Source organism: Paralichthys olivaceus, chromosome 18 (assembly GCF_024713975.1).
Source record: "Paralichthys olivaceus isolate ysfri-2021 chromosome 18, ASM2471397v2, whole genome shotgun sequence".
Classification (NCBI taxonomy): Eukaryota; Metazoa; Chordata; class Actinopteri; order Pleuronectiformes; family Paralichthyidae; genus Paralichthys; species Paralichthys olivaceus.
Window position 1 is genome coordinate 2,846,348 of NC_091110.1, and position 11,700 is coordinate 2,858,047.

The window sequence follows — 11,700 nt, forward strand, 5'->3', positions numbered from 1 at the left end:
TTCTACCTATTAAGTTAATGCCTATACTCACCTCTAGTGTTTTACAACAATCAAAAAGTTACACCATGTTATTACAGCACTTGATAAATATTCTTAGGCTTTAATCCAATTCTCTTGTTGTGGCAAAAACGTCCCTTACAGCTTAATACATACATAAAGAGAAAATACACAGATACACACAGCTGGAGTTTTCTAACAGATGTTTGAAACTGAATGAGAGGACACACAAAGTGAAATTACTTTATTTATACCATCATCTTCATCATCATCCATTATCATCATCAATCTAAGTGAGATCTTGTTAACAAATGTGGTCCTTAAGGACAGACTGGAATGTACAACATATGAATATTGGACAAACATTTTTAGACTGTTTCTTCTTCTACTGATACTGTAGATATGCACCATCTCAAAGAGTAACTGGGATGTGGATGATAAGGATACACAGCTATTACAAGGATAAGGATACACAGCTATTACACCTCTTCACCCCAGCCTGGACGAAGACTCAACCCCCCTCCCCCCCATCACACCTCTCTCTATTCAGGAGAGAGATGTAAACAAGCTTCTGAAGAAGTTGAACCCCCGCAAGGCACCTGGACCCGACGCTGTCTCCCCCTCCACACTGAGGCACTGTGCAGACCAGCTTTCGCCAGTGTTCACGGACATCTTTAACACCTCACTGGCTGAATGTGCTGTACCCGCCTGTCTCAAAACATCCACCATCATCCCCGTTCCAAAGAAGCAGAGGATCACAGGCCTTAATGACTACAGACCTGTCGCCCTGACCTCTGTAGTAATGAAGACCTTTGAGCGCCTCGTGCTGACCCACCTCAAGACAATAACCAACCACCTCCTCGACCCACTGCAGTTTGCCTACAGAGCCAACAGGTCCGTAGACGACGCAGTCAACATGGGACTCCACTTCATCCTCCAGCACCTCGACTCCCCCAGCACCTACGCCAGGATCCTGTTTGTGGACTTCAGCTCCGCATTCAACACCATCGCCCCAGCTCTTCTCCGTGACAAGCTGACACAGCTGAGCGTGCCTGAGCCCACCTGTAGGTGGATCTCTAACTTCCTGACTGACAGGAAGCAGCGCGTGAGGCTGGGCAAGCTTGTCTCTGAGTCACGGACCATCAGCACTGGAGCCCCACAAGGTTGTGTGCTCTCCCCTCTACTGTTCTCCCTCTACACCAACAACTGCACCTCCAGCCATCCCTCTGTCAAACTCCTGAAGTTTGCAGACGACACGACCCTCATCGGATTAATCACCAATGGGGACGAAGCCGCCTACAGAGAGGAAGTTAACAGCCTGGCTTCCTGGTGCAGCCAGAACCACCTGGAGCTGAACGCTCTAAAAACTGTAGAGATGGTGGCAGACTTCAGGAGGAGCCCAGCCCAAACTGCCCCCCTCAGCCTGTGCAACTCCCCAGTTAAAACAGTGGAGTCCTTCAGATTCCTGGGGACCATCATTGCACAGGACTTGAGGTGGGCGGAGAACATCACCTCCATCACCAAGAAGGCCCAGCAGAGGATGTTCTTCCTGCGGCAACTGAGGAAATTCAACATGCCGCAGAAAGTGATGGTTGAATTCTACACAGCCATCATTGAGTCCATCCTCACCTCATCAATCACCGTCTGGTTCGCTGCCTCCACTGCCAAGGACAAGGGCAGACTGCAGCGGATCATAAGGTCAGCTGAGAAGGTCATCGGCTGTGACCTGCCGGCCCTCCTAGACCTGTTCCACTCCAGGACCAGTAGGAGAGCAGGCAAGATCATTGCTGATCCCTCACATCCCGGTCACCACCTGTTCCAGAGACTTCCCTCCGGAAAAAGGTTTCGGGCCATCAGGACTAAAACCTCTCGCCATCTGAACAGTTTTTTCCCCGTGGCAGTGGGGCTCACAAACAAGCCCCCTGCATCACACTGACTCTGCACCGCACTGACTCTACCCCACCACACCCCACCACCTGCACATAATTTATAATTTATTACTACTCTGTTACTGCATATATGTATATACTTTACTTTATTTTATTTTATTTTATTCTATTTTATTTTATACCATTTCTTATATATTGTTGTTTTTCTACATTGTTGTTTTATGTACATAAGTAGTGCACCAATTACACCAAGGCAATTTCCTGTATGTGCAAACATACCTGGCAAATAAAAGAATTCTGATTCTGATTCTGATTCTGATAAATCTGACAGGAGAGCAGACTGACATGAAGGAACTGAGTGAGTTGGACTAATTTAATTCACCACAGTCGGCAATGACAACCTTGGCTTTAGTTGCACCGCTTTCTGAGTCATGCTTCTCCATTGCCTTGACAACATCCATTCCCTCCACAACGTTGCCAAACACCACATGCTTCCCGTCCAGCCTGAGGAGGAGACGATGAATATTTGAGACCAACAAATTGTTTGTTTTCATCTCAGTGCAGGTGTGCACAAGTCACAGTGGAGCTCACCATTCAGTTTTAGCAGTGCAGATGAAGAACTGGGACCCGTTGGTGTTGGGTCCAGCATTAGCCATGGACAGTGTTCCTGAGCTGATATGTTTCAACTGAAAGTTCTCATCAGGAAACTTCTCTCCATAGATGGATTTGCCTCCAGTTCCATTGTGTTTGGTAAAGTCTCCTCCCTGTAAAACAAAGTTGAATCAGCACATGTGGTGTCTCTGGCATATTCAGTTTGATTGTCTTCCATTTGATCGAACTAAATGTTTTATTCACTGTTCATTTTATTCCTGTTTTTGAAACATTGTTTATTAATGTGTTTGTATCTCTGCCTTGCAAGGTGACCTTGAGTGCTCTGAAAGGTACCTATAAATAAAATGTATTATTATTATTATTAATACATGTGGTAGCAGCCGTCATGATTAAGGTTCAACTTGAGCTTAAATCTAAACTGTACCTGGCACATGAATCTAGGGATGATACGGTGAAACGTGGAGCCCTTGTAGCCAAAACCTTTCTCTCCAGTGCACAAAGCACGGAAATTTTCTGTAAGTAAAGATTCTGTCAGTCCTCAAGAAAACTTATACCAACTAAAACAAGCACAAAATAAAAACATTGTAACTGGAGATTTTTCCTATTTCCTTGTTCTCCTTGTAGGACATTTGGGAAAAACAGGAAGCAGACACATTTTGTTGTCAGATACAACACAGTAAATCTGAGTTTGGTTGTTTTTTCAAAAGTGTTAGTGTCGATGTTAGTGATCTTTAAAACAAAACAAGGCTCTGGAAAGACATGGAGGCAGATCGAGAAGGTTTACAGTCAGGTTTTAACCAGTTGCCACTCGCTTTCTCTTCCTTCTTGTTGTTATTATCACTCACAGCAGTGGTAGCACTCACTTGCATGTCTCCTTGTGTCAATGTTTGACCCTCACATTTGACTCTGGGACGGGATATTCCGGTTTTTTTAATCGATGCGACAGCCACAGTCTCAACCCATACGAGGAATAAAACCAGCTGAATGGAGACGCACTGTTTCTTCACTCAAACACAAGTATTTGGGTGTGTACAACAAGCATGAGCCTGATGCTGTGTGCAGTAACTCTGAAGGTTTTTCTCTATCTCACCCACCTGCCGTCTTTGGGACCTCATCTGCCCGCAACTGCAAGACACAGGGATTTTTTACACGAGTGAACAGTTTGACACATAATACACACAGTCAAGAGGAACAGTGAGATACTCTGCAAACTAAAGCTTTGTAAAGGACAGGCCCAGAATACCTGAAGCCTCAAATGTGACAAAGGCAACAACAACATGGGCAAAGAGGCTTTTTTATTCCAGTTGACCACACTAAGCCCAGCTTCATACATGAATAACAGCTGCCTGACCGATATCAGTATTACAGATAAATGCTCATTATACTATGCACCATTTATAAGTATTCTGTTGATGTACTTTACTTTTATATGTCATATACTTAGCTGACTTTCATTAGATGCTGTATGTTTATTGCTTATCTTGTTGATGAAGAGCTGTAGTTTCTATTCATATATCGATTTTCATTGTGTGAAGTGAATGTGATCGACCTGCTAGGAAAGCCATGTTAAAGTTTAACATCCGTCATTTAACGTAGCCACTAGGTGGTGCCGTGACTGAGACTGTATATTGTCATGTAGATGTCTTCTGAGACATGTGTAGTTTGGCACAGACTTGACAAAGCACACGCTAGTTATAAGCTACTTCCTGTTTCATCAGTACTGAAATTCCATGCCACGGAACTGCATTGAAGAAAAACTGAAAAGTTGCTTTGTCTTTAAAATTATCAGAGTAATCAAACCATGACGCCACACCCATGCATGAGTCTTATTCAATCAGAGCATTTTTACAAGACACTTTTTGTGACTTTTCAAGTATGTTCAGGACTGAAAATGAGAAGAAAGACAAAAAGGGACCAACTAGGTCCTTATGGGTAATCATACCATTCTGCCCTCAGGCCCCAATAAAAAGGAAACATTTGCTGGTATCTGTGTATAAACCTGCTTTTAATGTTAAAGCTGCACCTGAGAACATGTCAGTCACACCTACAGCCTGTTTGTATATAATCCAACTTTAAATTGTGCATAGTCAAAATTAAATATGAATAGTCAGTGATTGATTAATCTTACCTGCATTACAATCCTGCCAGCAGGAGCGCCACCAATGGTGATGTCAAAGAAAACTCTGGGATTTGCCATTTTCACAAACCTGCCTCTGTGTTGGTTATAATGTAAAAGTTAAACTAGAAGTGAATCCTGTCAACTTGTCAGACTCACTGGTTCTAAGCAGCTGACATAAGAGCTGACAACAGCCAATCGCAGCCCCGGTCCTCCTCAAAGGCTCAAAATTGGACCAATTGTAATGAACATGTGAGTTGAGGTGTGGGTTGATTGGTCGAACCTGTTTCAGGACAGCTCGTAAGGGCGGAGCTGTGGCCAGAGAGAAAAGGCTGCAGTGGAAAAGCTGAAAAATAATCTTCTGTCCTCAACACTATTCCTTAACCTGGAAGCTCAGAGTTCATCTGCACTTATACAGCAGGTTTTTTTAAAACAACTTTAACCAGAGGTGGAAAAAGTACACATATGCTTTACTCAAATCATAATATCATAAGACAGTGAGAATAATTTGCTCTTGTTCATTATCAGTGATGTTGGATGATTCTTCTCTTTCCTCCATGTGCTTATTCCTCATCACAGACATATGAACATACACACTCACACACTTCTACCTATTAAGTTAATGCCTATACTCACCTCTAGTGTTTTACAACAATCAAAAAGTTACACCATGTTATTACAGCACTTGATAAATATTCTTAGGCTTTAATCCAATTCTCTTGTTGTGGCAAAAACGTCCCTTACAGCTTAATACATACATAAAGAGAAAATACACAAATACACACAGCTGGAGTTTTCTAACAGATGTTTGAAACTGAATGAGAGGACACACAAAGTGAAATTACTTTATTTATACCATCATCTTCATCATCATCCATTATCATCATCAATCTAAGTGAGATCTTGTTAACAAATGTGGTCCTTAAGGACAGACTGGAATGTACAACATATGAATATTGGACAAACATTTTTAGACTGTTTCTTCTTCTACTGATACTGTAGATATGCACCATCTCAAAGAGAAACTGGGATGTGGATGATAAGGAGAAATCTGACAGGAGAGCAGACTGACATGAAGGAACTGAGTGAGTTGGACTAATTTAATTCACCACAGTCGACAATGACAATCTTGGCTTTAGTCGCACCGCTTTCTGAGCCATGCTTCTCCATTGCCCAGACAACATCCAGTCCCTCCACAGCTTTGCCAAACACCACATGCTTCCCGTCCAGCCTGAGGAGGAGAGGAGACGATGAATATTTGAGACTAACAAATTGTTTGTTTTCATCTCAATGCAGGTGTACACAAGTAACAGTGGAGCTCACCATGAAGTTTTACTAGTGCAGATGAAGAACTGGGACCCGTTGGTGTTGGGTCCAGCATTAGCCATCGACAGTGTTCCTGAGCTGATGTGTTTCAACTGAAAGTTCTCATCAGGAAACTTCTCTCCATAGATGGATTTGCCTCCAGTTCCATTGTGGTGGGTAAAGTCTCCTCCCTGTAAAACAAAGTTGAATCAGCACATGTGGTGTCTCTGGAATATTCAGTTTGATTGTCTTCCATTTGATCGAACTAAATGTTTTATTCAATGTTCATTTTATTCCTGTTTTTGAAACATTGTTTATTAATGTGTTTGTATCTCTGCCTTGCAAGGTGACCTTGAGTGCTCTGAAAGGCACCTATAAATAAAATGTATTATTATTATTATTAATACATGTGGTAGCAGCCGTCATGATTAAGGTTCAACTTGAGCTTAAATCTAAACTGTACCTGGCACATGAATCCAGGGATGATACGGTGAAACGTGGAGCCCTTGTAGCCAAAACCTTTCTCTCCAGTGCACAAAGCACGGAAACTTTCTGTAAGTAAAGATTCTGTCAATCCTCAAGAAAACTTATACCAACTAAAACAAGCACAAAATAAAAACATTGTAACTGGAGATTTTTCCTATTTCCTTGTTCTCCTTGTAGGACATTTGGGAAAAACAGGAAGCAGACACATTTTGTTGTCAGATACAACACAGTAAATCTGAGTTTGGTTGTTTTTTCAAAAGTGTTAGTGTCAATGTTAATGATCTTTAAAACAAAACAAGGCTCTGGAAAGACATAGAAGCAGATCGAGAAGGTTTACAGTCTTTTCAACACTTGTGCAGCTCCTAAAAGCAGAAAACACAAACTACTATATGTATTAAGTCATAATTACATCAAAACCTGTAAAGTAAAACATTTTGTAAAGTAAAATCTGAAGGGAATGACTGACAACCTCATTTCCACAGAGGCAAATATTTGTTCTTTGCACCGACTGAGAATAAATGAGGCCATGTGACTAACATTGGTCTATGAACAGTATCACAAGGACTCAGTTAAGTATTGTGCAGGTTTTAACCACTTGCCAACAGCTTTCTCTTCCTTCTTGTTGTTATTATCACTCACAGCAGTGGTAGCACTCACTTGCATGTCTCCTTGTGTCAATGTTTGACCCTCACATTTGACTATGGGACGGGATATTCAGGTTTTTTTAATCGATGCGACCGCCACAGTCTCAACCCATACGAGGAATAAAACCAGCTGAATGGAGACACACTGTTTCTTCACTCAAACACAAGTATTTGGGTGTGTACAACAAGCATGAGCCTGATGCTGTGTGCAGTAACTCTGAAGGTTTTTCTCTGTCTCACCCACCTGCCGTCTTTGGGACCACATCTGCCTGCAGCTGCAAGACACAGGGATTTCTTACACGAGTGAACAGTTTGACACATAATACACACAGTCAAGAGGAACAGTGAGATACTCTGCAAACTAAAGTTTTGAAGTGAACGTGATCGACCTGCTAGGAAAGCGATGTTAAAGTTTAACATCCGTCATTTAACGTAGCCACTAGGTGGTGCCGTGACTGAGACTGAATATTGTCATGTAGATGTCTTCTGAGACGTGTAGTTTGGCACAGACTTGACAAAGCACACGCTAGTTATAAGCTACTTCCTGTTTCATCAGTACTGAAATTCCATGCCACGGAACTGCATTGAAGAAAAACTGAAAAGTTGCTTTGTCTTTAAAATGATCAGAGTATTCAAACCATGACGCCACACCCATGCATGAGACTTATTCAATCAGAGCATTTTTACAAGACACATTTTGTGACTTTTCAAGTATGTTCAGGACTGAAAATGAGAAGAAAGACAAAAAGCATTAAGGGACCAACTAGGTCCTTATGGGTAATCATACCATTCTGTCCTCAGGCCCCAATAAAAAGGAAACATTTGCTGGTATCTGTGTATGAACCTGCTTTTAATGTTAAAGCTGCACCTGAGAACATGTCAGTCACACCTACAGCCTGTTTGTATATAAACCAACTTTAAATTGTGCATAGTCAAAATTAAATATGAATAGTCAGTGATTGATTTATCTTACCTGCATTACAATCCTGCCAGCAGGAGCGCCATCAATGGTGATGTCAAAGAAAACTCTGGGATTTGCCATTTTCACAAACCTGCCTCTGTGTTGCTTATAATGTAAAAGTTAAACTAGAAGTGAATCCTGTCAACTTGTCAGACTCACTGGTTCTAAGCAGCTGACATAAGAGCTGACAACAGCCAATCACAGCCCCCGTCCTCCTCAAAGGCTCAAAATTGGACCAATTGTAATGTACATGTGAGTTGAGGTGTGGGTTGATTGGTCGAACCTGTTTCAGGACAGCTCGCAAGGGCGGAGCTGTGGCCAGAGAGAAAATGCTGCAGTGGAAAAGCTGAAAAATAATCTTCTGTCCTCAACACTATTCCTTAACCTGGAAGGAAAGGTCATGAGGTCAAAGAGGATGAAGCCCAAAGGAGATCAGGGTCTGGAGCACATGAACATATGAACATATGAAGATATGAACATATGAAGATATGAACATACACTCACACACTTCTACCTATTAAGATAATGCCTATACTCACCTCTAGTGTTTTACAACAATCAAAAAGTTACACCATGTTATTACAGCACTTGATAAATATTCTTAGGCTTTAATCCAATTCTCTTGTTGTGGCAAAAACGTCCCTTACAGCTTAATACATACATTAAGAGAAAATACACAAATACACATAGCTGGAGTTTTCTAACAGATGTTTGAAACTGAATGAGAGGACACACAAAGTGAAATTACTTTATTTATACCATCATCTTTATCATCATCCATTATCATCATCAATCTAAGTGAGAGCTTGTTAACAAATGTGGTCCTTAAGGACAGACTGGAATGTACAACATATGAATATTGGACAAACATTTTTAGACTGTTTCTTCTTCTACTGATACTGTAGATATGCACCATCTCAAAGATTACCTGGGATGTGGATGATAAGGATAAATCTGACAGGAGAGCAGACTGACATGAAGGAACTGAGTGAGTTGGACTAATTTAATTCACCACAGTCGGCAATGACAACCTTGGCTTTAGTTGCACCGCTTTCTGAGCCATGCTTCTCCATTGCCTTGACAACATCCATTCCCTCCACAACGTTGCCAAACACCACATGCTTCCCGTCCAGCCTGAGGACGAGAGGAGACGATGAATATTTGAGACCAACAAATTGTTTGTTTTCATCTCAATGCAGGTGTGCACAAGTCACAGTGGAGCTCACCATGAAGTTGAAGATGTGCAGATGAAGAACTGGGACCCGTTGGTGTTGGGTCCAGCATTAGCCATCGACAGTGTTCCTGGGCTGATATGTTTCAACTGAAAGTTCTCATCAGGAAACTTCTCTCCATAGATGGATTTGCCTCCAGTTCCATTGTGGTTGGTAAAGTCTCCTCCCTGTAAAACCAAGTTGAGTCAGCACATGTGGTGTCTCTGGAATATTCAGTTTGACTGTCTTCCATTTGATCGATCTAAATGTTTTATTCACTGTTCATTTTATTCCTGTTTTTGAAACATTGTTTATTGATGTGTTGGTATCTCTGCCTTGCAAGGTGACCTTGAGTGCTCTGAAAGGTACCTATAAATAAAATGTATTATTATTATTGTTAATACATGTGGTAGCAGCCATCATGATTAAGGTTCAACTTGAGCTTAAATCTAAACTGTACCTGGCACATGAATCCAGGGATGATACGGTGAAACGTGGAGCCCTTGTAGCCAAAACCTTTCTCTCCAGTGCACAAAGCACGGAAACTTTCTGTAAGTAAAGATTCTGTCAATCCTCAAGAAAACTTATACCAACTAAAACAAGCACAAAATAAAAACATTGTAACTGGAGATTTTTCCTATTTCCTTGTTCTCCTTGTAGGACATTTGGGAAAAACAGGAAGCAGACACATTTTGTTGTCAGATACAACACAGTAAATCTGAGTTTGGTTGACTTTTCAAAAGTGTTAGTGTCAATGTTAGTGATCTTTAAAACAAAACAAGGCTCTGGAAAGACATGGAGGCAGATCGAGAAGGTTTACAGTCTTTTCAACACTTGTGCAGCTCCTAAAAGCAGAAAACACAAACTACTATATGTATTAAGTCATAATTACATCAAAACCTGTAAAGTAAAACATTTTGTAAAGTAAAATCTGAAGGGAATGACTGACAACCTCATTTCCACAGAGGCAAATATTTGTTATTTGCACCCACTGAGAATAAATGAGGCCATGTGACTAACATTGGTCTATGAACAGTATCACAAGGACTCAGTTAAGTATTGTGCAGGTTTTAACCACTTGCCAGCAGCTTTCTCTTCCTTCTTGTTGTTATTATCACTCACAGCAGTGGTAGCACTCACTTGCATGTCTCCTTGTGTCAATGTTTGACCCTCACAATTGACTCTGGGACGGGATATTCAGGTTTTTTTAATCGATGCGACCGCCACAGTCTCAACCCATACGAGGAATAAAACCAGCTGAATGGAGACGCACTGTTTCTTCACTCAAACACAAGTATTTGGGTGTGTACAACAAGCATGAGCCTGATGCTGTGTGCAGTAACTCTGAAGGTTTTTCTCTGTCTCACCCACCTGCCGTCTTTGGGACCACATCTGCCCGCAACTGCAAGACACAGGGATTTCTTACACGAGTGAACAGTTTGACACATAATACACACAGTCAAGAGGAAGAGTGAGATACTCTGCAAACTAAAGCTTTGAAGTGAATGTGATCAACCTGCTAGGAAAGTGATGTTAAAGTTTAACATCCGTCATTTAACGTAGCCACTAGGTGGTGCCGTGACTGAGACTGAATATTGTCATGTAGATGTCTTCTGAGACATGTGTAGTTTGGCACAGACTTGACAAAGCACACGCTAGTTATAAGCTACTTCCTGTTTCATCAGTACTGAAATTCCATGCCACGGAACTGCATTGAAGAAAAACTGAAAAGTTGCTTTGTCTTTAAAATTATCAGAGTAATCAAACCATGACACCACACCCATGCATGAGACTTATTCAATCAGAGCATTTTTACAAGACACTTTTTGTGACTTTTCAAGTATGTTCAGGACTGAAAATGAGAAGAAAGACAAAAAGCATTAAGGGACCAACTAGGTCCTTATGGGTAATCATACCATTCTGTCCTCAGGCCCCAATAAAAAGGAAACATTTGCTGGTATCTGTGTATAAACCTGCTTTTAATGTTAAAGCTGCACCTGAGAACATGTCAGTCACACCTACAGCCTGTTTGTATATAATCCAACTTTAAATTGTGCATAGTCAAAATTAAATATGAATAGTCAGTGATTGATTAATCTTACCTGCATTACAATCCTGCCAGCAGGAGCGCCACCAATGGTGATGTCAAAGAAAACTCTGGGATCTCCCATTTTCACAAACCTGCCTCTGTGTTGGTTATAATGTAAAAGTTAAACTAGAAGTGAATCCTGTCAACTTGTCAGACTCACTGGCTCTAAGCAGCTGACATAAGAGCTGACAACAGCCAATCACAGCCCCCGTCCTCCTCAAAGGCTCAAAATTGGACCAATTGTAATGAACATGTGAGTTGAGGTGTGGGTTGATTGGTCGAACCTGTTTTAGGACAGCTCGCAAGGGCGGAGCTGTGGCCAGAGAGAAAAGGCTGCAGTGGAAAAGCTGAAAAATAATCTTCTGTCCTCAACTCTATTCCTTAACCTGG

At 41.5% G+C, this 11,700-nt stretch overlaps 3 protein-coding genes across 3 annotated transcripts; all 3 read right to left on the reverse strand.

Moving 5' to 3' along the window:
- Positions 1–214: 214 nt before the first annotated feature.
- Positions 215–4,773, reverse strand: LOC138405360 (peptidyl-prolyl cis-trans isomerase-like). Its single transcript, XM_069513151.1, has 6 exons — positions 4,627–4,773; positions 3,593–3,623; positions 2,923–3,011; positions 2,478–2,650; positions 2,204–2,390; positions 215–439 (listed from the first exon to the last, which is right to left on the reverse strand). Exons 1-5 carry the CDS (start codon positions 4,693–4,695, stop codon positions 2,255–2,257), a joined length of 498 nt encoding a protein of 165 aa, XP_069369252.1. The 5' UTR covers positions 4,696–4,773; the 3' UTR covers positions 215–439; positions 2,204–2,254.
- Positions 4,774–5,303: 530 nt separating this feature from the next.
- LOC138405359 (peptidyl-prolyl cis-trans isomerase-like) lies at positions 5,304–8,180 on the reverse strand. The gene is made up of 5 exons (XM_069513150.1): positions 8,023–8,180; positions 7,294–7,324; positions 6,383–6,471; positions 5,938–6,110; positions 5,304–5,845 (listed from the first exon to the last, which is right to left on the reverse strand). Exons 1-5 carry the CDS (start codon positions 8,089–8,091, stop codon positions 5,710–5,712), a joined length of 498 nt encoding a protein of 165 aa, XP_069369251.1. The 5' UTR covers positions 8,092–8,180; the 3' UTR covers positions 5,304–5,709.
- Positions 8,181–8,744: 564 nt separating this feature from the next.
- On the reverse strand, positions 8,745–11,481 carry LOC138405361 (peptidyl-prolyl cis-trans isomerase-like). Its single transcript, XM_069513152.1, has 5 exons — positions 11,324–11,481; positions 10,593–10,623; positions 9,682–9,770; positions 9,237–9,409; positions 8,745–9,144 (listed from the first exon to the last, which is right to left on the reverse strand). The coding sequence occupies exons 1-5, from the start codon at positions 11,390–11,392 to the stop codon at positions 9,009–9,011; spliced, it is 498 nt and encodes a 165-aa protein (XP_069369253.1). The 5' UTR covers positions 11,393–11,481; the 3' UTR covers positions 8,745–9,008.
- Positions 11,482–11,700: the final 219 nt, after the last annotated feature.

Bases quoted from the DNA above. Each gene is read 5' to 3' on its own strand.
- LOC138405361 (XM_069513152.1), bottom strand. From the start codon at position 11,392: ATGGGAGATCCCAGAGTTTTCTTTGACATCACCATTGGTGGCGCTCCT. The intron at 9,771-10,592 runs GTGGGTGAGACA...CTTTACTTACAG, and splicing joins TGTGGTCCCAAAGACGGCAG to AAAGTTTCCGTGCTTTGTGC. The intron at 9,410-9,681 runs GTACAGTTTAGA...TTGGTTTTACAG, and splicing joins TCCCTGGATTCATGTGCCAG to GGAGGAGACTTTACCAACCA.
- LOC138405359 (XM_069513150.1), bottom strand. From the start codon at position 8,091: ATGGCAAATCCCAGAGTTTTCTTTGACATCACCATTGATGGCGCTCCT. The intron at 7,325-8,022 runs GTAAGATAAATC...TGTGTCTTGCAG, and splicing joins CTGGCAGGATTGTAATGCAG to CTGCAGGCAGATGTGGTCCC. The intron at 5,846-5,937 runs GTGAGCTCCACT...TCTCCTCCTCAG, and splicing joins TGCACTAGTAAAACTTCATG to GCTGGACGGGAAGCATGTGG.
- LOC138405360 (XM_069513151.1), bottom strand. From the start codon at position 4,695: ATGGCAAATCCCAGAGTTTTCTTTGACATCACCATTGGTGGCGCTCCT. The intron at 3,624-4,626 runs GTAAGATTAATC...TGTGTCTTGCAG, and splicing joins CTGGCAGGATTGTAATGCAG to TTGCGGGCAGATGAGGTCCC. The intron at 3,012-3,592 runs GTGGGTGAGATA...CTTTACTTACAG, and splicing joins TGAGGTCCCAAAGACGGCAG to AAAATTTCCGTGCTTTGTGC.